The sequence below is a fragment of the Staurois parvus genome, unplaced genomic scaffold (assembly GCF_062004578.1).
Source record: "Staurois parvus isolate SC_StPar_1 unplaced genomic scaffold, SC_StPar_1.0 ptg001268l, whole genome shotgun sequence".
In the NCBI taxonomy this organism is placed as follows: Eukaryota; Metazoa; Chordata; class Amphibia; order Anura; family Ranidae; genus Staurois; species Staurois parvus.
The window spans coordinates 124474-151179 of NW_028319064.1; the positions used below are offsets into that span (position 1 = coordinate 124474).

The 26706-nt window shown below is 46.6% G+C and overlaps 2 protein-coding genes across 2 annotated transcripts; both read right to left on the minus strand.

The window, feature by feature from the left end:
* Nucleotides 1–787: 787 nt before the first annotated feature.
* Nucleotides 788–7093, minus strand: CSTA (cystatin A). The gene is made up of 3 exons (XM_089660720.1): nt 6934–7093; nt 3979–4080; nt 788–993 (listed from the first exon to the last, which is right to left on the minus strand). Exons 1-3 carry the CDS (start codon nt 7000–7002, stop codon nt 853–855), a joined length of 312 nt encoding a protein of 103 aa, XP_089516846.1. The 5' UTR covers nt 7003–7093; the 3' UTR covers nt 788–852.
* A 3072-nt stretch (nt 7094–10165) lies between these two features.
* Nucleotides 10166–24742, minus strand: LOC149437698 (kinetochore protein NDC80 homolog). Its single transcript, XM_089660721.1, has 5 exons — nt 24659–24742; nt 21211–21303; nt 20996–21126; nt 18105–18207; nt 10166–10831 (listed from the first exon to the last, which is right to left on the minus strand). Exons 1-5 carry the CDS (start codon nt 24731–24733, stop codon nt 10691–10693), a joined length of 543 nt encoding a protein of 180 aa, XP_089516847.1. The 5' UTR covers nt 24734–24742; the 3' UTR covers nt 10166–10690.
* Nucleotides 24743–26706: the final 1964 nt, after the last annotated feature.

The window sequence follows — 26706 nt, forward strand, 5'->3', positions numbered from 1 at the left end:
TGGACAGAGACTGGAGATATGCTGCTGGGGATGGCCAGAGACTGGGGATGTGCTCCAGGAGATGGTCAGACTGGGAATGTGCTCCAGGAGATGGTCAGAGACTGGAGATGTGCTGCAGGGGATGGTCAGAGACTGGAGATGTGCTGCTGGGTATGACCAGAGACTGGGGATATGCTACAGGAGATGGTAAGAGACTGGAAATGTGCTGCAAGGGATGGTCAGAGACTGGGAATGTGCTTAAGAGGATGGTCAGACTTTGAAAATGCTGCAATACATGGTCAGAAACTGGAAATGTGCTGCAGGGGATGGTTAGAGACTGGAGATGTGCTGCAGGGGATGGTCAGAGACTGGAGATGTGCTGCAGGAGATGGTCAGAGACTGGAGATGTGCTGCAAGAGATGGTCAGAGACTAGAGATGTTCTGCAGAAAACGGTCACATTGGGAAAGTGTAGCAAGAGGTGGACAGAGACTGGAGTTATGCTGCTGGGGATGGCCAGAGACTGGGGATGTGCTCCAGGAGATGGTCAGACTGGGGATGTGCTCCAGGAGATGGTCAGACTGGGAATGTGCTCCAGGAGATGGTCAGAGACTGGAGATGTGCTGCAGGAGATGGTCAGAGACTGGAGATGAGCTGCAATGTTTTTAATGCAAAGATCGCTCCAAAAGGGTTCGATGCTGTGTGCCGAAGGTTCATCCAGAGCACCCTGGACCCCCCCAGTGTATGAGCCCCTTGTTCCTGCACCCTCCATGCACCCGTCTTAGCAAACACAATAAAAGCAACACGTCATCATATTTGTAGTCTTTTTTTTTTTTTTTATTTTGCTTTGCAGCAGAGAGCAGCGATCCGTTTGGTCAGTTGGTGGGTTCAAAGTGGACGATGTGGTCTTGTCTGGTCTTGCCCAGCTGGAAGGCGGTGAGGCTCATCTCCTCCTGGTAACACGGGAGCTTCTTATAGACCCGCAGATGTATATATTGATCGTCTCCGACGTGAGTCTGAGGAGGACAACACAACGAGAACCGTCAATGCATCTGACAAAGAGGACCTGTCATCCATCTGACATTGGGATACGTAAACGTCCTGCTGGTGAGTAGCTAGGAGAAGGTGACAGTGTGCACAGTTCGGGCCAGAGGGCCACCCATCGTCACCGTAGCCACATCTGATGCCGGAACGGCCACCAGATGAAGACCGCAAGATGGGACACAAGGACTGGGGGGAGGCGGCAGAACCTCGGGACACGAGGACTGGGGGGAGGCGGCAGAACCTCGGGACACGAGGACTGGGGGGAGGCGGCAGATCCTCGGGACACGAGGACTGGGGGGAGGCGGCAGATCCTCGGGACACGAGGACTGGGGGGAGGCGGCAGATCCTCGGGACACGAGGACTGGGGGGAGGCGGCAGATCCTCGGGACACGAGGACTGGGGGGGAGGCGGCAGAACCTGAAACTATAGTGAATAGGATAAAAGAAAAGGAAGGAAGAGGGAGAAAAGAACACAATGAAGATAGGAAGGAAAAAGGAGAAGATGAAAGGCAAAACCAATGAAGAAAAAGGAAGGAAAAAATGCAAATAAAAGGATAAAAAAAAGACAATAATACAAAAAGAAAAGAAAAAGGCAAAAAGAAATAGTAACCGGCGGAAAAATACAGAAATAACTAAAAAAAATGAAAATGAGAGAAATGAAAAACAGAAAAATGGGAATAACATTAATTTTAGAAATAAAAGATACAAATTAGAAAAACTGAAAAAAAAAAAAAAATAGAAAGTTAAAAGTAAAAAAACACAAAGAAGACAGGAAGGAAAAAAGGAGAAGATGAAAAGAAAAACCATGGAAGGAAAAGGAAGGAAAAAATGTAAATAAAAGGGAAAAAAAAAAGATAATAATACAAAAAGAAAAGAGAAAGGCCAAAAAAATAATAACCAGAAAAATAAAACAACTAAAAAAAGGATAAAAATTAGAGAAATGAAAAAAGGTAAGAAAACAAAAAAATGGGAACAAAATTATTTTTAGAAATAAAAGATACTAATTAGAAAAACTGAAAAAAAAAAAAAAAAATAAAATAGAAAGTTAAAAGTAAAAGATAAAATATAATAAGAAGGAGGGGAAGGGAAGAATAGGAAACCCAGGCGGGAGAGAGAACAGGAAAAAAAACAAGGAAAAGGCCAAAAAGAAGACAAAAAGGAAAAAAAAAAAAAAGAGTGGAAAACCGGGCAGTGTACACGGTTTGCTTCAGTGGGCCGCCCGGGGTCACCGTAGCCACATCTGACGCTGGAGCGACCGCCAGATGAACACCGCAAGACGAGCCAAGGGACACGAGGACTGGGGGAGGCGGCAAAACCTCATATAGTGAATAGGAGAAAAGAAAGAGCGAGAGAAGGCGCGGGAGCAGTCATGGGAAAGGGGGGGGAAGTCTGAAAAAAAGAAAAAAAAATTAAGAGGAAAAGAAGGAAGAGGGAGAAAAGAGCACAAGGAAAACAGGAAGAAAAAGGAGAAGATGAAAGGCAAAACCACTGAAGAAAAAGGATGGAAAAAATGCAGATAAAAGGGCAAAAAAAAGATAATAATACAAAAAGAAAAGAAAAAGGCAAAAATAGTAACCGAAAAAATAACTACAGAAACAACCATAAAAAAGGACAAAAATTTGAGAAATGAAAAAGGTGAGAAAATGAAAAACAAAAAAATGGGAACAAAATTATTTTTAGAAATAAAAGATACAAATTATAAAAATTGAAAAAAAATTTAAATAAAATAGAAAGTTAAAGTAAAAGATAAAAAAATAATAAGAAGGGGGGAGGGGAAGAATAGGAAACCCCGGGTGAAGGGGAAGGAGAACGGGAAAGAAAACAAGGAAAAGGCCAAAAAAGAAGATGAACGAGAAAAAAAAAAAAAGAAGACTAAAAGGAAAAAAAGAGTGGAAAACCGGCCAGTGTGCATGGCCAGTGGGCTACCCATCGTCACCGTATCCACATCTGATGCCAGAGCGGCTGCCAGATGAAGACAGCAAGACGGGCCACAGGATACGAGGACTGGGGGGAGGCGGCAGAACCTCATAAAGTTTAATGAATAGGAGAAAAGAAAGAGAGTGAGAAAAGGTGCGGGAGCGGGTGTAGTCATGGGGGGAGTCTGAAAAAAGAAAAAAAAATTAAAAGGGAAGGAAGGGGGAGAAAAGAACAAGGAAAACAGGAAGGCAAAAGAAGATGAAAGGCAAAACCATTGAAGAAAAAGGAAGGAAAAAATGCAAATAAAAGGGTAAAAAACAATAATACAAAAAGAAGAGAAAAAGGCAAAAAATAGTAACCGGAAAAATAAATACAGAAACAACTAAAAAAAAAAAAAAAAAAGGACAAAAATGAGAGCAATGAAAAACAGAAAAATGGGAACAAAATTATTTTTAGAAATAAAAGTTACAAATTAGAAAAACTGGAAAAAAAATAGAAAGTTAAATATAAAAAATAAGAAGAGGGGAGGAAGAATAGGAAACCTGGGGGGGGGGGGGGGGGGAGGGGAGGGAGAATAGGAAAGAAAACATGGAAAAGGCCAAAAAGAAGAAGATGAATGAAAAAAAAGAAGACAAAAAAGAGTGGAAAACCGGAGGGCGGGGGCTTAGAAAAGAGAAAAAGAAGAGAAGAAAGCTTACAGAAAGAACCACATGTAAGTCCTCATGCACATGGGACATTTTTACAGCGGCTGTTTTTGGCTTTTGACGTTTTTTTTCTACAGCCATTAAACCCCCCAGCATGCTATCCTAGGTGTCCATGCACACAGAGACTGGAATCAATGTTTTTAGGCGTTGAGACCGCCAGGCTGTACTGTGTCCAGTGCATAAATCCACTATGTCTCCCTGTGCAGGAGGAGACAGTCACAGTCCCCACCCCTCGCAGGTTGATGGACAATGTCCAATTACCATGCCCCTCACTTCGTGTACGGGGTGTATCTTTGGTGACAACATGTGCGCCCACAGGTTCGGTGAGCTGCATTACCTTGATGAAGTAATTTGTTCCGGCAACAAGCTGAGTCTTGTATTCCACGGCCTCAAAAGTGCTGAAATTCATCCCGGATCTCTGCTCCACCTCCGCTTTGAACTGGAAGAGAAGAGACACTGATGAGTGCCCCAATGTGGTCTCCTAACTCCTGGGGTGTATTGGAGAGAAAATCGAACATTCACATTTCCCAACATTCGTACTGAAGTAAAGTACGTTCACTTTCACCGGACCAAAAGTTCAGCATTTTTTATTTATTTTCCATAACACACCCCATACACCAACCTAGACCCGGCCCCAACCGAACGATTTCATCTTTTATGTTTTTTAACAGATATCTTCTCAAGCAAAAAGAAGGAGAGAGTAAAACACAGCGATTTCCTATGAGACTGATCATGTGTTTCCACAATCCCACTGATCACCAATATAGGGGGGACTACACCGATCACCAATATAGGGGGAGGGGACTACACTAATCACCAATATAGAGGGAACTACACTGATCACCAATATAGAGGGGGGGGGGGACTACACTGATCACCAATATAGGGGGGACTACACTGATCACCAATATAGAGGGAACGACACTGATCACCAATATAGAGGGGACGACACCGATCACCAATATAGGGGGGACTACACTGATCACCAATATAGAGGGGACTACACCGATCACCAATATAGGGGGGGGGGGGGAACTACACTGATCACCAATATAGAGGGGACGACACCGATCACCAATATAGGGGGGACTACACCGATCACCAATATAGGGGGGGGGGAACTACACTGATCACCAATATAGGGGGGGGGGGGGACTACACTGATCACCAATATAGGGGGGACTACACTGATCACCAATATAGGGGGGACTACACTGATCACCAATATAGGGGGGACTAAACAGATCACCAATATAGAGGGGACTACACCGATCACCAATATAGGGGGGGACTACACCGATCACCAATATAGGGGGGGACTACACCGATCACCAATATAGGGGGGGACTACACCGATCACCAATATAGGGGGGGGGGACTACACTGATCACCAGTATAGGGGGGACTACACTGATCACCAATATAGGGGGGACTACACTGATCACCAATATAGGGGGGACTACACCCATCACCAATATAGGGGGGACTACACCGATCACCAATATAGGGGGGACTACACCGATCACCAATATAGGGGGGACTACACCAATCACCAATATAGGGGGGACTAAACAGATCACCAATATAGAGGGGACTAAACAGATCGCCAATATAGAGGGGACTACACCGATCGCCAATATAGAGGGGACTACACCGATCGCCAATATAGAGGGAACTACACCGATCGCCAATATAGAGGGAACTACACCGATCGCCAATATAGAGGGAACTACACCGATCGCCAATATAGAGGGGACTACACCGATCGCCAATATAGAGGGGACTACACCGATCGCCAATATAGAGGGAACTACACCGATCGCCAATATAGAGGGAACTACACCGATCACCAATATAGGGGGGACTACACCGATCACCAATATAGAGGGAACTACACCGATCACCAATATAGGGGGGACTACACCGATCACCAATATAGAGGGGACTACACCGATCACTAATATAGAGGGAGCTACACCGATCACCAATATAGAGGGGGCTACACCGATCACCAATATAGAGGGGACTACACCGATCACCAATATAGGGGGGGCTACACCGATCACCAATATAGAGGGGGCTACACCGATCACCAATATAGGGGGGGCTACATTGATCACCAATATAGAGGGGGCTACACCGATCACCAATATAGGGGGGGCTACACCGATCACCAATATAGGGGGGGGCTACACCGATCACCAATATAGGGGGGACTACACCGATCACCAATATAGAGGGGACTACACCGATCACCAATATAGGGGGGGCTACACCGATCACCAATATAGAGGGGACTACACCGATCACCAATATAGGGGGGGCTACACCCATCACCAATATAGGGGGGACTACACCGATCACCAATATAGACGGGACTACACCGATCACCAATATAGAGGGGACTACACCGATCACCAATATAGGGGGGACTACACCGATCACCAATATAGGGGGGGGGACTACACTGATCACCAATATGGGGGGGGGGGACTACACTGATCACCAATATACAGGGGACTACACCGATCACCAATATAGAGGGGACTACACCGATCACCAATATAGAGGGGGCTACACCGATCACCAATATAGGGGGGGCTACACCGATCACCAATATAGGGGGGGCTACACCGATCACCAATATAGAGGGGGCTACACCGATCACCAATATAGGGGGGGCTACACCCATCACCAATATAGGGGGGGGTACACCGATCACCAATATAGGGGGGGACTACACTGATCACCAATATAGGGGGGGGTACACCGATCACCAATATAGGGGGGACTACACCGATCACCAATATAGGGGGGACTACACCGATCACCAATATAGGGGGGACTACACTGATCACCAATATAGAGGGGGGGAGGGGGGGGTACACCGATCACCAATATAGAGGGGGGGAGGGGGGGTACACCGATCACCAATATAGAGGGGACTACACCGATCACCAATATATATGATGAATCCCCGGATGTCCAGTCCTCCCAGTATCTCTGCAGGGTCCTCCTGGCTGTGCTGGGACTTGTAGTTCCTCAGGTGTCCCCCATCTAGGGCGGGACTACAAGTCTCAGCAGCATAAAGAGGACACAGCCGGCAGAAGAGCTGACACTCCACACTCAGCTCCGCCCCCCCTCAAATACATTGTATCCCGCCTCTAATAGAAACAATGTATCTCATCAGCCCGTCACGTGACCCGCCCAGCTACCCCCCCGTTTCCCCCGGGTCTATCCTCTCCCCCTCCCCGGGGAATGGTCGCACAGCGCCCCCTGCCACCTCACTCACCTGATCACAGATCTCCTGCACCTCCGGGGTGGCAGATTTCACCCCCCCGAGACCCCCGCACATCGGCATTATTGGTTCCGTCCGAGCGGCGCTCCCTTCACTGCACAGTACGGCTGTAGAGGGGCGGACTGTACCAATGACTTCCTGGGGAGGGGTGGAAAGAAACTCCCCCTCCTTGTGGGCGGGGTATGGTGAAGGGTGTGTCATGTAAAGAATGCTTTGTTACAAAACTTCTTCCAAACTACAACATTGTCCCCTTAAACTCCCCTCCTCCAGGACAGGATCCCCTGCATGTGAATGTCTGATCTCCCCTCCTCCAGGACAGAGTCCCCTGTGTGTGAATGTCCGATCTCCCCTCTTCCTGGACAGGATCCCCTGTATGTGAATGTCCGATCTCCCCTCCTCCAGGACAGCGTCCCCTGTATGTGACTGTGCGATCTCCCCTCCTCCAGGACAGCGTCCCCTGTATGTAAATGTCCGATCTCCCCTCCTCCAGGACAGGATCCCCTGTATGTGAATGTCCGATCTCCCCTCCTCAAGGACAGGATCCCCTGTGTGTGAATGTCCGATCTCCCCTCCTCCAGGACAGGATCCCCTGTGTGTGAATGTCCGATCTCCCCTCTCCCTGGACAGAATCCCCCGTGTGTGAATGTCCGATCTCCCCTCTCCCTGGACAGAATCCCCCGTGTGTGAATGTCCGATCTCCCCTCCTCCTGGACAGAATCCCCTGTATGCAATAGTCCGATCTCCCCTCCTCCTGGACAGAATCCCCTGTATGTGAATGTCCGATCTCCCCTCCTCCAGGACAGGATCCCCTGTAGGTTAATGTCTGATCTCCCCTCCCCCAGGACAGTGTCCCCTTTATGTGAATTTCCAATCTCCCCTCCTCCAGGCCAGAATCCCCTGTATGTGAATTTCCAATCCCCCCTTCTCCAGGACAGGATCCCCTGTAGGTTAATGTCTGATCTCCCCTCCCCCAGGACAGTGTCCCCTGTATGTGAATATCCAATCTCCATTCCTCCAGTACAGCATCCCCTGTATGTGAATGTCTGATCTCCCCTCCTCCAGTACAGCACTGGTGAATATACTCCAGAACAACATACTGAAGGAAGCGCTGGAAACGTTTTAGACTTGGAGGTGTAATCAGATGAAAGAAAACACGCCGTGATGAGGCGGCTCCCCCACTGCAAGGATTCCCTCCATGAGACCCAACAGACGCTCCAACCAGAAGGCCTCACATACCCGGCTGCTCCTAGACGGGAGATTAGGACCTTTCGGCGTTTTTTCCCCAAAGCCCCTGAACTCAACCCAAAAAATGCCTGTGTGTCCGAGTACATAGAGGCGTTACCAGAGATTAGGGGCAGCTGAACGTTCCTCTCCTGAGCGCGGAGAAATCGCAATCAGGAGAAGAACACTGGCCAAGAAAAGCTAAACGCTGCAAAAAAAAAAAAAAAGTGTAAACGTTGGCCTCATTTAGCGCTTGGGCGTTTATTCATGTCAGTTTAAAATATTGTTTCCAATCAAAAGAATGAATGTGTAAGCGCTAAATGCAGGTAAAACGCGGTACCACGTCGAGCGTTTTCTTTGCAGACAGGAGCGATAAACATCTATGAGGAGTTCATCTGCACATAGTCTGGCTGAAAAATGACAAAAGTCCATCCAGTTCAACCACTAAAAAAAAAAAAGTTATAATCCTACACTCACAGTTGATCCAGAGGAAGGCAAAAAAACCAGCAATCATGATCCAATTTGCTCCTGCGGGGAAAGAAATTCCTCCCAGATCCCCCGAGAGGCAATTGGATATTCCCTGGATCACCTTTCCCTATAAATGTTATATCCAGTTATATTCTGTGTATCCAAGAAAGAATCCAGGACTTTCCTACAGCAATCCACTGAGCTGGCCACAACCAACTCTGGAGGGAGTCTATTCCACATTCTCACAGCTCTCACTGTGAAGAATCCTTTCCGTGTTTGGGGATGAAAGTGTTACTAAATCCCAGAACCGGCCTTCACCAAATCCACTCTCCCCGGACCCCACCTTCACCGTATCCGCTCTCCCCGGACCCCGCCTTCACCAAATCCATTCTCCCCGGACCCCGCCTTCACCGTATCCGCTCTCCCCGGACCCCGCCTTCACCGTATCCGCTCTCCCCCGACTTCACCATATCCACTCTCCCCGGACCCCAGATTCACCATATCAGTTCCTCCCGGACCCCGCCTGCACCGTATCCGCTCTCCCCGGACCCCGCCTGCACCGTATCCGCTCTCCCCGGACCCCGCCTTCACCGTATCCGCTCTCCCCGGACCGCGCCTTCACCGTATCCGCTCTCCCCGGACCGCGCCTTCACCGTATCAGTTCCTCCCGGACCCCGCCCCCACTATATCCGCTCTCCCCGGACCCCGCATTCACTATATCCGCTCTCCCCGGACCCCGCATTCACTATATCCGCTCTCCCCGGACCCCGCATTCACTATATCAGTTCCTCCCGGACCCCGCACTCCCTATATCCGCTCTCCCCGGACGCCGCCTCCACCATATCCGCTCTCCCCGGACGCCGCCTCCACCATATCCGCTCTCCCCGGACGCCGCCTCCACCATATCCGCTCTCCCCGGACGCCGCCTCCACCATATCCGCTCTCCCCGGACGCCGCCTCCACCATATCCGCTCTCCCCGGACGCCGCCTCCACCATATCCGCTCTCCCCGGACGCCGCCTCCACCATACCCTCTCTCCCCGGACCCCGCATTCACCATACCCGCTCTCCCCGGACCCCGCATTCACCATACCCGCTGTCCCCGGACCCCGCATTCACCATACCCGCTGTCCCCGGACCCCGCATTCACTATATCCGGTCTTCCACAGTACACAGAACATGGAAATGACATTATTTTAGTAAATATAAACTGCTACATCCCTTTTCGCATCAGCAGTATAGAGCAGTCTTGTGACTTCTGTCAGTGTCCAGCAGAGCACTGGTTAAAGCTTGTAGGAGAAGTTTTCTTTCTGCTCTAGGAGGATGCAGAACCCCTGACCTCTGTCTGGACTGCGTTTGAGTTACATAGACTGTAAGGGCCGCTTCACACTATACAATGTGCATTTAGCGGATTGGCTGGAGTCGGGTTTGCAGGTCGGTTCCGCACAGGTAGGCCAGTACTTCTGATTGGAGACCCAAGTCGTCTTCTCCCGGCCCGCACCTGACATGTCACGGCCGTGTAACAAGAGACTGCAAAGTTACTAGAGAGTGCTTTTTATTTTTTTGTTTTCTATAAAATCGATATGAACAAATAATAATTCTACGCAGGGACAGAATGGTGTATTTTGTGAATACTGTGTGTGGCAGACCTGCGTTCTGGCGGTAAGAAGGACGCTATCCTGGGGCTCACATATCAAATCTCCACGCGGAGCTGACCGATGGAACGCAGGCGACTCTGTGCGCTCAAACCTGAACCGGGCCAGAGCGGTATGCTACTACAGCCAATCCCATCCAGACAACCGCCCCATGGATCAGGGGACCCAACGGGCTGCAGGACTGAATTTCAGATAAAAGAGGTTAAAAAAAAAAGTATGCGCTATTTACTGACAAAAACAACAAACAACATAAATATGAACAATGTAAACAAGCAACAGTCTGCAACAGCACAAGTGTGAATAAAGAACAAAATCAGACATTTCAATTCATGGGGGGGCGGCTTCTCCAACAGTCCAGAACGGCACACGCAGTGGTGCAAATAAAGACCATACATAAATCGTGGCGTTTCATTGGCCGGGCAGTCTCTCCAAAATCTCTGCCCTCTGCTTGAACTTGTCCAGGATCTCTCGCAGGTCGGCCAGCAAGTCCTCCTTCATGAACGCCTCGTACTCCCGCTCCGTCTTCAGGCGCCTCTCCTCCAGGTGTTTCTGAAACGGAAGACAGAGAGCAATCAGTCTAAGATGCCAACACACATTGTAACGGAACCGGACCCCGACTGCACCAGGGTATTTCCGTTAGACTCCCGCTTCCCTGTCCGAACACAGATCCACGGACACCACCGCTGACCATACAAGACAGCACCAGACTTAAAATAAAGCAGTCCACTTCCTGTTTTAATACAACACAGACACAAGATATATATACACAGGGCGGGGCAATACATTCAGTAACAAGAGATGCACAGCAGACACCCCCCACCAAGCTAATACACAAACACATACATCCCATAATAGTTTGCTCCCAAGCAAGACACAATAGAACAATGGGAGCACGTGGCAGTAAACAATGAACAACCCCCACACCCCACCTATACATGTCTACACAATAGCAGGACAGATCACCCTGTACCCCTAACAGGCACAGGGTGACTTACACATAACAGGGATATGGGGAGCTGAGACAGGGGTCTCCCCACCTCTCCAAAGGGGGCTGTGTTCCATGGGCCCCCCACCCAAAGTGACTCCCGTCACACACGATCATGGGACAAGAGATCTCACCATCTGTGGTTGGCACTTTTGCCTTGCAGAAACATCGGTTTGAATCCCGGTTAGGACACTGCATGAAGTTTACATGTTCTCCCTGTGCCTGCATGGATTACCTCTGGGCTCTCCAGGTAGATTGGCTCCTGTCCTGCCTAGCATGTGTGTATGGGACCCTCCATCGTAAGAGCCTTGGGGGTAGGGACAGTTGTGAACGTATTGTAAAGCACGGTGTGTGTTCCTGAGGAAGTCACGTGTCCGTGATGCAACGCGTCGGAACGGAGGCTGGTGACGTCACTTCTGGTCCAGACTGAAGGACTGCATTCGGAGTTGTTTTATTGGAGTCTACATAATCGTATTTAACCGCTTTAGCGCCACCCCATAACAGAAATACTGCTACAGGGCGGCCGCTGTGCGCAAAAATCACATATTTATACTTGATTTTGCATTTCCGGGTAGGGGGCGCACGCCCGGGGATCAATCTCCGGGTCCCGGCCGGGGATCAATCTCCGGGTCCCGGCCGGGGATCAATCTCCGGGTCCCGGCCGGGGATCAATCTCCGGGTCCCGGCCGGGGATTGCCGAGCATCTCCGATAGGGGGGAGAACTGTTTGTAAACAAAACAGTTCTCTCCCCTGTCAGCTCTTGCACACTGCTTTGTATGGCTCTGCATATGAGTGTGCTTACAATGTAACACACAGTTAACCCTTTGATTGCCCCAGATGTTAACCCCTTCCTGCCCAGTGCCATTAGTACAGTGGCAGTGCTTTTTATTAGCACTGATCACTGTATTGGTGTCACTCGGGATGTCAGTGGCAGTTAGTTCCCCCCCAGTGTCAGAATGCCCGCCGCAGTCCTGCTATAAGTCACTGATCGCCACATTACTAGTATAAAGAAAAGAAAAAAAAAAATCCCAGTAACTATACTGCCATTTGTAGACGCTATAATGTTTACGTAAACCAATTAATTTACATGTATTGAGATTTTTTTTGACTGACACCAAATCAGTCCCCCCCCAGTGTCATAATGCCCGCCGCAGTCCCTCTATAAGTCGCTGATCGCCGCCATTAGTAGTATGAAAAAAAATTTAAATCCCAGTATATATCCCGACATTAGTAGACGCTGTAACATTTACGTAAACCAATTAAATTTACACGTATTGCGTGTTTTTTTTTAGCAAAGACACGGAGCAGAATACACTTTGGCCGAAGTTTATGACGAAATTGGATTTTTAAATTTTTTTTACTGGACGTGTTTAATAGCAAAAAGTCAAAAATATTGTTTTTTTTCTGGAAATTGTTGGACTTTTTTTTTTATAGTGCAAAAAATAAAAAACAGCACAGGCGATCAAATACCACCGAAAGAAAGCTCTATTCGTGGGGGGAAAAAAAAGGATGTAAATTTCATTTGGGTGCGGCTTTGCATGACCGCGCAATTGTCAGTTCAAGTAACACAGCGCCGTAATGCAAAAAATGACCTGGTCAGGAAGGAGGGGAAATCCTCAGGAGGGGGAGGGGTTATTTATAGGTGAGAATATGGTTAATAAAGTACTGCACCATGAGAGGCGTGTTTTTGCTCTTTTGAGTCCATACCTCACCCGTGACTGCAGATTTAAAGGGGATGTATTATTATTATACAGGATTTATGGCGCCAACAGTTTGCTCAGCGCTGTACAATATACAAAATACAGCAACAATACAGTTCAATACAAGAGGGATAGGAGGGCCCTGATCCTGGGAGCTTACCGCTCCATATCCTGGCCATTCGGATTGTATGGACAGAGCCTTTGTGTGACGTCATCACGTAACGGCATTTGCTCTGAGATTGCGGCCGGACACTTGTATATCGCTGTAAATTGCCTGTTTTATTCATGTGAATTGTAAGTGCAATTTATTTAATAAATATCTGGTTTTAAATCACGCTGCACTAGGACGTTTCTCCTTGCTTACAGAGGTTGTAAACCGCAGACAAAAAAAAAAAAAAAGTCGCCTACAAGGTAATGTCATAAATGCTATTATACATCGCATACTAGCACATTATGGAAAGGAAGTCCTCCAGCAGAGCGCCGTCACCACTGTAGAGGCTTCCATCTTCACCCGTCTTCCTTCCAGGTTCGCAAGCTCCGGCATTCTCATAGGCCAGGTCATGACAACGTCACGGCATGCGGCATTCTGACAGACCGGGTCATGATGACGTCACAGCATGCGCGGGAGTCCCGGGCCACGATACACCGCTCTGAAGGAACGGCACGGGAATGCTGTTCCTTCAGAGCACATGCACCGGATTAAATGAAGAGAGAAGATCTCCTAAATGGTGCACATTTAGGAGATATAATAAATCTTCCCTGTAAGTAAAATGAAGAGTTTACAACCACTTTCATTCTTTCACGTAATGGTGCACCGAAATGAAAATTCTGGTACCGAAACCGAAAATTCAAAATGCACTTGGCCGAAAACCGGAACCGAAACGCGCAGTTTTTAAAAAAGAATTTATATTTTTTGGAAAAAAATAAACTTTGATTAGAAAAAAAAAAAAAAAAAAAAAAAAAAACGCAATATATACCCCATTTTTTTTGTAACATATGAAAGAGGATGATACAGCGAGTAAATAAAATACCCAACATGTCACGCTTTAAAATTGCGCATGCTCGTGGAATGGCGTGAAACTGCGGTACTTAAAAATCTCCATGGGTGATGCTTTAAAATGTCTCCAGGTTAGCAGTGTGAAGATACAGAGGAGGTCTAGTGCGAGAATTATTGCTCTCACTCCGACGTTCGTGGCGATACCTTGCTTGTGTGGCCTACGTATGTGTTCACCAGTACGTGCGAGCACAGGGGGACGGGGGCACTTTAAACTTTTTTTTATTTATTTCATGGTTTGTTTGTTTTTTGCACTGTCCCTTTAAAAAAAAAATGTTAATCACTTTTATTCTTATCACAAGAAATGCATGCATCCCCTGTGATAGAAATAATTAGTGACAGGTCCTCTTTATGGAGAGATATGGGGTCAATAAGACATAATTAGTGACAGGTCCTCTTTATGGGGAGATATGGGGTCAATAAGACATAATTAGTGACAGGTCCTCTTTATGGAGCGATATGGAGTCAATAAGACATAATTAGTGACAGGTCCTCTTTATGGAGAGATATGTGGGGTCAATGAGACATAATTAGTGACGGGTCCTCTTTATGGAGAGATATGGGGGGTCAATGAGACATAATTAGTGACAGGTCCTCTTTATGGAGAGATATGGGGTCAATAAGACATAATTAGTGACAGGTCCTCTTTATGGAGAGATATGGGGTCAATAAGACCCCCACATCTCTCTTCTGCAATGTAAAGCATTGCATCAAAAAAAAAAAAAAAAAAAAGAATTGATCTAGTGCTTTCAAAAAAAAGAAAAATGGCCGGAACGGGAAGTGACATCGCTCAGGTCCTCCAAAGGCATAGAGATGAGTGGCAGTCATCTTTCCTTCACTCATCTCTATGCCCAGCACCGGGATCTTTTAATGGTTTATCAGGTAAGGCTGAGAACTACCGAGCGGCTGGGCATCAGGCAGGCGGCGGCGAGGGGCATGGTTTTTTCGGCACCTGTATCCGTGCTTTTTTTCATTTCAGCCAGCAGCCGAAAGGGGGTGTTGTCACGGATCCCCCACACGCCACGCCCACTGTGACTAGCGAACCGAGGCGCGCACGTGCGGCCGTGACTTGGGGTAAGAGGGAATAAAGGGGACTTAACTTTGAATATATAAAACCGTATAGAAGATCAGCCGTGATATACTGTCACAGCCCGCACTACCTTTTGGCCACCACCAGATGGAGCCTGCACTCCAATCCAGCTGGTCGACCACACACTGGCAGATACAAATCTTATATACAATCTGGTGCACCGATTAGAGTTGAAGACCAGCTTAGTAACTAAACACCCTTCTAGATTCCCTCCAGCTATCCTACAGCTTGAACCCCGGTGGTAATCACCTTTCCACTGTCCACCCCCCCCCCCCCCCCGCACCAGACACAACACAAAAGGTAGCCTGCCACCACCCAACAGTTTATCCGCAGAACGGTCTGCTGGGACACCCCACACACACACACAGATCTCCGTCTGGCCGATCTGTTACCTTTTACAATCTGCACGCAATCTGCCCACACACAGGGCGATTGCATACAGATTGGCAATGAGCTTGACCAAGCGTTTAAAGGCACTAAAATACAAAACAATCTAATCTCTCCGGAGATATGAGCCCGAGCTTAAATACACAGAAGTCACTAATTAATTTTAAGATTTAATTTCCCGAAAGTGGGCGGTGCATAAAATATGTACAAAGTATAAAGATTTACAGAAATACAAAAAATACAAGAAGACACACAAATGACTATTCACTATAAAATAAAAAAGGGAATAAAAGACAGAGATAAAACTTTACCGAGATTTACCCTGCAACTGGAGCAAGTCAAAAAAGTCAGCAATCCGTTGGTCGATCAACCAACTCCATACGAATTACAATGTCCCAATGCCCGGGTACCCCATTTATGGGGATATGGACGTAGGCGGGACAGTGGTCCTCGGCCAATTGACCCTGGGGGGGGGGGGGGTGTTCCTGTACCCGCCCACAGGCTGTTCTGGGTGTTGACCTGCCCAAGTTCAATCGGGCCAAGCCTGGCTTGAAACACCAAGTCGGGGATTGGATTTCCAACACCAGCGCATCAGTCCGATCACGACAGTACCAAACACTGTTCGACTGTCGCGATCCAGGGCCACCTAATCATTCCCTGCATTTTCCTGACCTTCTACCTAAGCCACAAACATGGTTTTTAGGTGTCGATGTGACGCACAGAATGCCTTACAAGAAGGGAGTATGTTCATCTCTCTGCAACTAATATTTTAGCTTTTATGAGACGAAACATACTCCTTTTGATGGATGGATATATTTGTAGCGTCCTGCTGTCATGAAACCGAAATGTCTGGAGCCACTTCCTCCTAAACCGGTTTCCCCAGAAGGTGACAAAACCTTATTTAGCACAAAGGTGTCACTTCTAGAGGAAGCCAGGCTTTTCAGAAGCCAATTGATGCTAATTGATGACTCTGTGTCTGAGTACCTCTGACTGAATATATCTTTAATAACAATGGAATATCACTACAGTTAAAATTACATACTCAAAATTTAGATCAAAAACCACACAGCGCCCAGGACCAATCTATTAAACAATTATAAGTGAAATGCTGCTGTGCATAGGTATATAAACCAAAACAAATTTTCCAATATAAACCAGCGCAAAACACAAATATTAAAATAAGTGAATATAAAATTATTATTTTATAAATGATCTTTAAAGTCCAGTGATAAAGATAAGTGACCACAAACCCGTGACATAAAATTTTTTTTTTTTTCTTAAATATAAATCAAAAGTCCAGTGATCCCTAAAAAAACTTCAGTGCTTCAAATAATTCTTCCACCATCCACCTGTGCCGAAACCAACATAAACCGCACTCACCAGATAATGGTGAGTAAAACACCTTTCAGGATTATTAAGGGCTCCTGGACCCCCTTTGAGGACTCCTCTATTTTCCACCTCAGATCTATGGATATTTTCTCCACTCGTCTCCTCTCCACATCACCAAGTTCCAAAAAGGGAAAAAAGACTAATAGTGTAATACTGTTATACCCCTTTTATAATTAATTCAAGCCAAACCACTCACATTTCATAGGTCTTGAGAACGCCCTGTGGGTGGGGCGAAACGCGTTGACGTACTTCCGGTTGGTCTCCCGAACGTCCGACGTCATTTCCGGTGAGTGGAACGCACGCCGAGGGATGCGTTCCAAGCGGCCATTTTGATTAGTGGAGGAAGTTTGTTTTTTATGGAGGCTGTCATCCTGCTGCATACAAGGCTGTGAGTTCCTAGGAGCTGTGGAAATTCGTTCTGCTGTTCGAAAATTCGATTGATGTCCTTAAATAAATGCTGGTTTTTATCCTAAGAAATGTGAGTGGTTTGGCTTGAATTAATTATAAAAGGGGTATAACAGTATTACACTATTAGTCTTTTTTCCCTTTTTGGAACTTGGTGATGTGGAGAGGAGACGAGTGGAGAAAATATCCATAGATCTGAGGTGGAAAATAGAGGAGTCCTCAAAGGGGGTCCAGGAGCCCTTAATAATCCTGAAAGGTGTTTTACTCACCATTATCTGGTGAGTGCGGTTTATGTTGGTTTCGGCACAGGTGGATGGTGGAAGAATTATTTGAAGCACTGAAGTTTTTTTTAGGGATCACTGGACTTTTGATTTATATTTAAAAAAAAAAAAAAAAAATTTATGTCACGGGTTTGTGGTCACTTATCTTTATCACTGGACTTTAAAGATCATTTATAAAATAATAATTTTATATTCACTTATTATTTTAATATTTGTGTTTTGCGCTGGTTTATATTGGAAAATTACATACTGCTACTGATCACATCTTCTCTACTCAAATCTGTACATTTATGTCACCTGTACGTTACAGGTGTGTTCGGCCAAAATGTTTCGGCCACCGAAATTTTGGTGCATCCCTACTTTCACACTTGTAATACTACACTTAGGAGGCGCCATATCTCCTCTTCTGGCATTTAAATTGATGCTTTTTATACACGCACTGTAGTCTCCTGCGGCAAAAACCCAAAAAGGTCTCCAAATTGTTTTGTGTCCATGGCAGATATTATGATGGAAGAGTTGGGGGATCCTCACCTCTATCGCTGCCACATGAGATGCCACACCGGTCACCACCCGAACCAGCTTATTGCCCACTTGTCTTCTCTCCTCTTCAGTCTGGTGCTCAACAAGCTGCAACCTGGAAGGTGAAATGGAGATTGGTTATGGACACTGAGGTTGCCAATTGTACAAAAACACAAAGAGGAATGCATCTAATACTATGTGATCCAACGGGTAAAAACTGACAAAACTGACACTTTGAAATGGAGCTTCAGAGTGGCAGTTTTGCAGGATCTGATTACATAGGATTCAAATCTGTATCACTTCTCATATGAATACAATTTACAGGCTAACAGTGCTAAGAGGCATCAGATGTTTACAAGGATTTTGGTACAACCAAGAAGTTATCCATTCCAAAACAAAATATGTGGAGCCCCAACGTCGGACACCTCATCCATTCTACAGTCCAATGAGCTTGCCAGTAATGTCCGCTGATCTATGCCGGACGAGGGTGTGAGTCCTTACACACCATCTGGACATCTTGATGAATCTAAAATATAACCTTGATTTAGACTAGGGGTGGGCAAACTTCTTCACTTGAGGGCCGCAATGGGTTCATATATTGGACCCGGGGGCCGGACCAAGAGTAGATGAATGATGTGTGTGTGTCATCCATAGTAAGTATAGTAATTAATCCCCCATAGTAAGTATAGTAATTCATCCCCCATATAGTAATTCATCCCCCATATAGTAATTCATCCCCCATAGTAATTCATCCCCCATATTAATTCATTCCCCATAGTAAGTCCCCAAGTCCCCCATATAGTAATTCATCCCCCATATAGTAATTCATCCCCCATATAGTAATTCATTCCCCATAGTAAGTCCCCAAGTCCCCCATATAGTAATTCATCCCCCATATAGTAATTCATCCCCCATATAGTAATTCATCCCCCATATAGTAATTCATCCCCCACATAGTAATTCATTCCCCATATTAATTCATTCCCCATAGTAAGTCCCCAAGTCCCCCCTGTGTCAATTTACTTACCTTTGCTCCGCGCGTTCCTCTCGCCGTGTTCCCGCGCCGTTCCGGTCTTCAGGATGGACTGTGAGAGGAGCCTAGCTCCCCTCCCCTCACGTTCCTCACGCTGCCCTGCCTACACACATTCTGACAGCCGATGTTTGCCACGCTCCGCGGGCCGGATTAAAAGGTCCGCCGGGCCGTAGTTTGCCCATTGCTGATTTAGACATTATATATATATATATAAATAAAAATGTATGCCCAGCTGTAATGAATGCCTATTGGAGTGGACTGTACGGCACACAACAATATGACTGGATACCATTACAATTGTTTACCTTCCATCCAAATGGTTAATAACCCCAATGAAAATGTGAAAAGGATGTAGTGAGCGCAAAAGGAAAAAATTATACCGGCAGCTTGCACAAAAGGACGGCCCACTTCATCCACATAAACATATAAAAAGATATAAAGAGAGCTGCACTTTTTCTTTTTCTAGGTTAGTAACCCCAGACCAGATCAAACACCATACCATTTTAGATGAAGTGACGGCATAAACAAGACACTGTAGTTTGATCATAAACCAATCAGCTTGAATATATAATCTCTATTACCCCCCCCCATGGACAAAACTAATTAGATAGTATAATCTGTCTTGCTACAGATATTTAATACGGGTACACTCATCCATGGGCTAACTTAATGTCAGCCTCTAATGGACAAGCCCCATACATCACCATATCCAGTCAAAAATACCTCACTGTCTTGAGGAATGCAAAATGATGCACTGTAAAGCGCAGTACAGACCAAAAAAAAGGGGGGGGGGGTTGAGGAGTAAATACCATGTGCATTCAAAAGGTGCTCCAAAAGAAAGACCCAAAGAAACTCTACATTTTTTTGCTCCAAAAAAAAAAAAAAAAAAAAAAAAAGAGCTTCGTCAGGAATGTAAAGAATTAAAATAGGTCACATAGTGACTGGAAGTTGTGCTCAGCTTCACATGGTGGCAATAATGTCCACTGAGACACTTGTGTTGTGGGATGGAAGAACATGGCAGAGCTTGGAACTGGGACTTAAAGTGAGGCCTAAGTACTGATACTGGCAGCTCCTCACATGCACACAAAATGATTTACAGGATATAGAAGTCAATGAAATCAACCTTGTGGTGCCCAATCTTCAGCAATATTATTAGTTTGTAATAAGGAAAATGTGGCTAAGCAAAGCTGCTCCTCTGAGACTTTGGGAGATAGGAGTTGGGGCAGAGTCTCCATTCTCTACTTACTCCTACTGGACCTTCTCCAGGTCTCAATTCTCTACTTACTCCTGCTGGACCTTCTCCAGGTCTCAATTGTCTACTTACTCCTACTGGACCTTCTCCAGGTCTCAATTCTCTACTTACTCCTGTTGGACCTTCTCCAGGTCTCAATTGTCTACTTACTCCTGCTGGACCTTCTCCAGGTCTCAATTGTCTACTTACTCCTGCTGGACCTTCTCCAGGTCTCGATTCTCTACTTACTCCTGCTGGACCTTCTCCAGGTCTCGATTCTCTACTTACTCCTGCTGGACCTTCTCCAGGTCTCGATTCTCTACTTACTCCTGCTGGACTTTCTCCAGGTCTCGATTCTCTACTTACTCCTGCTGGACTTTCTCCAGGTCTCGATTCTCTACTTACTCCTGCTGGACCTTCTCCAGGTCTCGATTCTCTACTTACTCCTGCTGGACCTTCTCCAGGTCTCAATTGTCTACTTACTCCTGCTGGACCTTCTCCAAGTCTCAATTCTCTACTTACTCCTGCTGGACCTTCTCCAGGTCTCGATTCTCCATTTACTCCTGCTGGACCTTCTCCAGGTCTTAATTCTCTACTTACTCCTGCTGGTCCTTCTCCGGGTCTCAATTCTCTACTTACTCCTGCTGGTCCTTCTCCAGGTCCTTCATAGCCTCATCCAACCCTTTGTTCACTCCAGACTCCAGTAATTGGCGATGTTTCTCTGAGGACTGGAGCTCAGACGACCATTTTTTCTCCTGCTCTTCTGCATCCTGGAAAGATCACAAGGAGGATATGAACAATGGGGCACCAATTTACATAATCCTACCCTACACACATTACCACGGAGACCCTACCTGATTCTTCTGCAGTAAAAGCTCATCCAGCCTCTGGGCCTCATCCTTCAGTTTCTTCACATCATTCCTCTTATCCGAGTTCAGAGATTTCAGCTACAGAAAATAAGGGAAACGAATGAGCATACACTCTTTTCTACAATTATATTGGGACACATTTGTGGAAACTACAGTAAAACAGGATTTTTTCTAGGGATGCACCGAAATATCGGTGACCGAAACATTACGACTGAAAACACCCCTTTCGGCCGTTGGCCAAAATGAAAAAAAGCACCGATACAGGTGCCGAAAAAACCCTGCCCCTCGCCGTCAGCCGCTCGGGAGTTCTCAGCCTCAGCTGAGAAACCATCGATCACGGCGCTGGGCATAGAGATGAGTAAAGGAAAGATGGCCGCCACTCACCTCTATGCCATTGGAGGACTGGAGCGATGTCACTTCCCGTTCTGGCCATTTTTTTTTTTTTTTTAAAGCACTAGATGATTTTTTTTTTTTTTTTTTTGATCCAATGCTTTACATTGCAGAGGAGAGATGTGGGGTCTTATTGACCCCATAGCTCTCCATAAAGAGGACCTGTCACTAATTATTTCTATCACAGGGGATGCATGCATTTCTTGTGATAAGAATAAAAGTGATTAACATTTTTTTTAAAGAGACCGTGCAAAAAAAAAAAAAAAATTTTTTTTTTAAAGTGCCCCAGTCCTCGCACGTAGTGGTAAACGCATACGTAGGCCACGCCCACATATGTAAATGGTGTTCAAACCACACATGTGAGGTATTGCCATGAATGTCGGAGCAAGAGCAATAATTCTCACACTGAACCGCCTCTGTAACGTCACACTGCTAGCCTGGAGACATTTTTAAAGCATCACCCATGGAGATTTTTTAAGTACCGCAGTTTAACACCATTCCATAAGCGTGCGCACTTTTAAAGCGTGACATGTTGGGTATTTATTTACTCACCGTAACATCCTCTTTCATATTTTACAAATTGGGGTACACAGGTGAAACTTGAAAAATTAGAATCTGGTGCATTCATTCATTTATTTCAGTGCAGCAATTTAAAGGTAAAACTAATATATGAGACTCATTCCATGCAAAGCAAGATAGTTCAAGCCGTGATTTGTCATCATTGTGATGATTATGGCTTACAGCTCATGAAAACCCCAAATCCACAATCTCAGAAAATGAGAATATTCCATGCAATCAATAAAACACGGATTGTACATAGAACAATATCGGACCTCTGAAAAGTAGAAGCTGCATATGTACTCAGTACTTGGTTTGGGTCCCTTTTGCAGCAATTACTGCCTCAATGCGGCGTGGCATGGAAGCTATCAGCCTGTGGCACTGCTGAGGTGTTATGGAAGACCAGGAGGCTTCAATAGCGGCCTTCAGCTCTTCTGCATTGTTCAGTCTCATGTCTCTCATCTTTCTCTTGGCAATGCCCCATAGATTCTCTATGGGGTTCAGGTCAGGCGAGTTTGCTGGCCAATCAAGCACAGTAATCCCACGGTTATTGAACCAGGTTTTGGTGCTTTTGGCAGTGTGGGAGGTGCCAAGTCCTGCTGGAAAATGAAGTCAGCATCCCCATAAAGCTGGTCTGCGGAAGGAAGCATGAAGTGCTCCAAAATCCCCTGGTAGACGGCTGCGTTGACCCTGGACTTAATGAAGCACAGTGGACCAACACCAGCAGATGACATGGCTCCCCAAATCAACACAGACTGTGGAAACTTCACACTGGACTTCAAGCATCTTGCAGTGTGTGCCTCTCCATTCTTCCTCCATACTCGGGGTCCTTGGGCCTCTCCATTCTTCCTCCATACTCGGGGTCCTTGGGCCTCTCCATTCTTCCTCCATACTCGGGGTCCTTGGGCCTCTCCATTCCTCCTCCATACTCGGGGTCCTTGGGCCTCTCCATTCCTCCTCCATACTCGGGGTCCTTGGGCCTCTCCATTCCTCCTCCATACTCGGGGTCCTTGGGCCTCTCCATTCCTCCTCCATACTCGGGGTCCTTGGGCCTCTCCATTCCTCCTCCATACTCGGGGTCCTTGGGCCTCTCCATTCCTCCTCCATACTCGGGGGTCCTTGGGCCTCTCCATTCCTCCTCCATACTCGGGGGTCCTTGGGCCTCTCCATTCCTCCTCCATACTCGGGGGTCCTTGGGCCTCTCCATTCCTCCTCCATACTCGGGGGTCCTTGGGCCTCTCCATTCCTCCTCCATACTCGGGGGTCCTTGGGCCTCTCCATTCCTCCTCCATACTCGGGGTCCTTGGGCCTCTCCATTCCTCCTCCATACTCGGGGTCCTTGGGCCTCTCCATTCTTCCTCCATACTCGGGGTCCTTGGGCCTCTCCATTCTTCCTCCATACTCGGGGTCCTTGGGCCTCTCCATTCTTCCTCCATACTCGGGGTCCTTGGGCCTCTCCATTCTTCCTCCATACTCGGGGTCCTTGGGCCTCTCCATTCTTCCTCCATACTCAGGGTCTTTGGGCCTCTCCATTCTTCCTCCATACTCGGGGTCCTTGGTTTCCAAATGAGATGCAAAAGTTACTCTCATCAGAAAAGAGCACTTTGGACCACTGAGCAGCAGACCAGGTCTGTTTTTCTTTAGCCCAGGTAAGACGCTTCTGACGTTGTTTCTTGTTCAGGAGCGGCTTGACAAGAGGAATACGACATTTGAAGCCCATGTCCGGGATCCGTCTGTGTGTGCTGGCTCTTGATGCACTGACTCCAGCCTCAGTCCACTCCTTATGAAAGTCTCCAACACATTTGAATGGCCTTTTCCCGACAATCCTCTCCAGGCTGCGGTCATCCCTGCTGCTTGTGCACCTTTTTCTTGCACACTTTTCCCTTCCACATAACTTTCTATTAATGTGCTTTGATACAGCACTTTGGGAACATCCAACTTCTTTTGCAATTACCTTTTGAGGCTTTCCCTCCTTATGGAGGGTGTCAGTGATGGTGTCAGGTCAGCAGTCTTTCCCATGATTGCGATTCCTACTGAACCAGACTGAGAGACCATTTAAAGGCTCAGGAACCCTTTGCAGGTGTTATGGCTGAATTAGCTGATTAGAGTGGGACACTTTGAGAATATTGTGAAAAGGTGGAATAATCTCAGCTCATTTTCTGAGATTGTGGATTTGGGGTTTTCATGAGCTGTAAGCCATAATCATCACAATGATGACAAATCACGGCTTGAACTATCTTGCTTTGCATGTAATGAGTCTCATATATTAGTTTCACCTTTTAAGTTGCTGCACTGAAATAAATGAACTTTTGCACCATATTCTCATTTTTTGAGTTTCACCTGTATACGGTATATCTCTATATATATATGATTTTGCGCAGTCCTGTAACAATATTTCTGGAAGCGGTTAAAGATGTAACAAGAAAACTCTCCTGTGTTCAGCGTCATGTAAATCATCTGTACGATCCCCAATGCTGCGTCTCACCTGCTCATTCACTTCCAGGATCTCCATCTTCTTATTAACAGACTTGGTTATCTGAGCTTCGGACTGTGTCAGCATCTCCAGTAAGGGGAGCTATGGAAAGGAGAGGAGAAAGGATTAGCAATGGATCGCAGAAGACTTGTTATTAAAACTACACAGAATCTCTTTAATGCATTTGTACTTCCTACATAAGTTGCACCTGTTTATCTGCAGACTTTTATTCTCTACATCCATTCAAAGTGTAGAATTTATACAGCTTGTCTGAGCTTTCAGAAAGTAGGGGGTGGGGATCTGAAGGTACTCTCTGCAGTGTTCAGTGAGGAGAAATGATTGGAGAGAAGGGACACCCCTACCCTTCACACAGCTTACAGGAACAGAGCTGAGGCTGTCATTCACAGGCTGTGTGCTGGAGCTCCCTCCCCTGTTACCTTTTTATCTCTTGGAGTCAGTAAAACAGGGCAGAAGTGATTCAAAGCTGAGGAAGGAGGCAGCAGACGGAAATGACACTTAGGGGTTGATTTACTAAAGGCAAATAGATGGCGCCCTTTGCAGAGTGCAGTTGCTCCAGAGCTTAATAACTGAGCAGACGCTCTGCTGACTTCCATCATCCAATCACAAGAAAGCATAAAGACTGTTTTTTTTTCTTCTGCATGTGATTGGATATTCTCTGCAAAGGGAAGCTTTACCTCATTTACTAAGCGCTGGAGCAGCTGCACTTTGCAAAGTGCACAGTCTATTTGCCTGTAGTAAATCAGCCCCTTAGTACCCTGGATTGAGACGAGTGCACACTATAGAGGGATATGCTTTGTTTATATATCATGTCTGAGGTTAAATCGATTCTAAAAGGTTCATTTTTTTCCCCTGTAAAATAACAAACATGTCTGTACTTGGTACATGGTCCTTGCTCTACCTCAGAAGAAGTGCATGCGCACGAAACGCGTCAGGGGGAGCCTGTGGATTTGATCATTTTACAGCGCTGCATTTTTATATGTATATGTCTGTACTTACCTGCTGTATGCAGTGGTTTTGCACAGAGCAGCCCGGATCCTCCTCTTCTCAGGTCCCCCACAGCCTCTCCTTGCTCCTCCTGTCTGTCGGGTGCCCCCACAGCAAGCAGCTTGCTATAGAGGCACCTGCTGCTCCATGTGTTCACCCTCGGAGCCGCGGCTTGGCCCTGCCCTCTCCTCATTGGCTGACTGGCTATGATTGACAGCAGTGGGAGCCAATGGCTCCCTCCTGCTGTCTCAACCAATGAGGTGGCAGAGAACCGGGACAGCCGAGGCTGTCATTCACATCACTGGATCTTGATGGGGCTCAGGTAGGTATTGAAAGGTCGAGGGGTGGGGGGGGTGGGGCATTGCTGCACACGGAAAGTAAAAAAACCTTCAGCCTTTACAACCACTTTAACAATCCAGGTAAAGTCTGCAGATGAGACGTTTGCCTTCGATGTGAATGCAGATACTTCTCTACCTTGTCTGACATGCCCCCCACCGAGCCGCAGCCTAGAGATGGGCGACCGGCAAGCTTCATGATCGCTGCGGATTGGGGAGGGGTTGGCAGATTGCTGCTAGGTGCATGAGCTGTGATAGATTTATCAATAATAATGGTTTTATTTCACCCTCAATGTATCGATTTACCGATAAACTGTATCTATCCCCCAACATTGAACTTCTGGTATTTGCCATCTTTTAGTCTGTTACATATACCATTGAAAGGGTGTTAAAATGGTTCATATAAAGAGAAAAAAGATACACGTTAGAAATTCAAAGCTGTGTCCTCTGCACACTTCCTTTGTTCAGTCAGTGTTATCATCCCTCCTCCAGACTGGAGTCCAACCAGCCCCCCTTGTTCTCATCATGGGACTACAAATGATTAGGGACTACGCTGTGGTGATGGAAGAGTTTGAGTTGGCATTGCCTATATCTGCTCTCCCCGGACCCCGCATTCACTTTATCCGCTCTCCCCGGACCCCGCATTCACTTTATCCGCTCTCCCCGGACCCCGCATTCACTTTATCCGCTCTCCCCGGACCCCGCATTCACTTTATCCGC

Bases quoted from the DNA above. Each gene is read 5' to 3' on its own strand.
- CSTA (XM_089660720.1), bottom strand. From the start codon at position 7,002: ATGCCGATGTGCGGGGGTCTCGGGGGGGTGAAATCTGCCACCCCGGAG. The intron at 4,081-6,933 runs GTGAGTGAGGTG...CTTCTCTTCCAG, and splicing joins TGCAGGAGATCTGTGATCAG to TTCAAAGCGGAGGTGGAGCA. The intron at 994-3,978 runs GTAATGCAGCTC...TGTCCTCCTCAG, and splicing joins GAACAAATTACTTCATCAAG to ACTCACGTCGGAGACGATCA.
- LOC149437698 (XM_089660721.1), bottom strand. From the start codon at position 24,733: ATGCTGACACAGTCCGAAGCTCAGATAACCAAGTCTGTTAATAAGAAG. The intron at 21,127-21,210 runs GTAGGGTCTCCG...TGATCTTTCCAG, and splicing joins TTTTACTGCAGAAGAATCAG to GATGCAGAAGAGCAGGAGAA. The intron at 18,208-20,995 runs GTAAGTAGAGAA...TTCACCTTCCAG, and splicing joins CTGGAGAAGGACCAGCAGGA to GTTGCAGCTTGTTGAGCACC.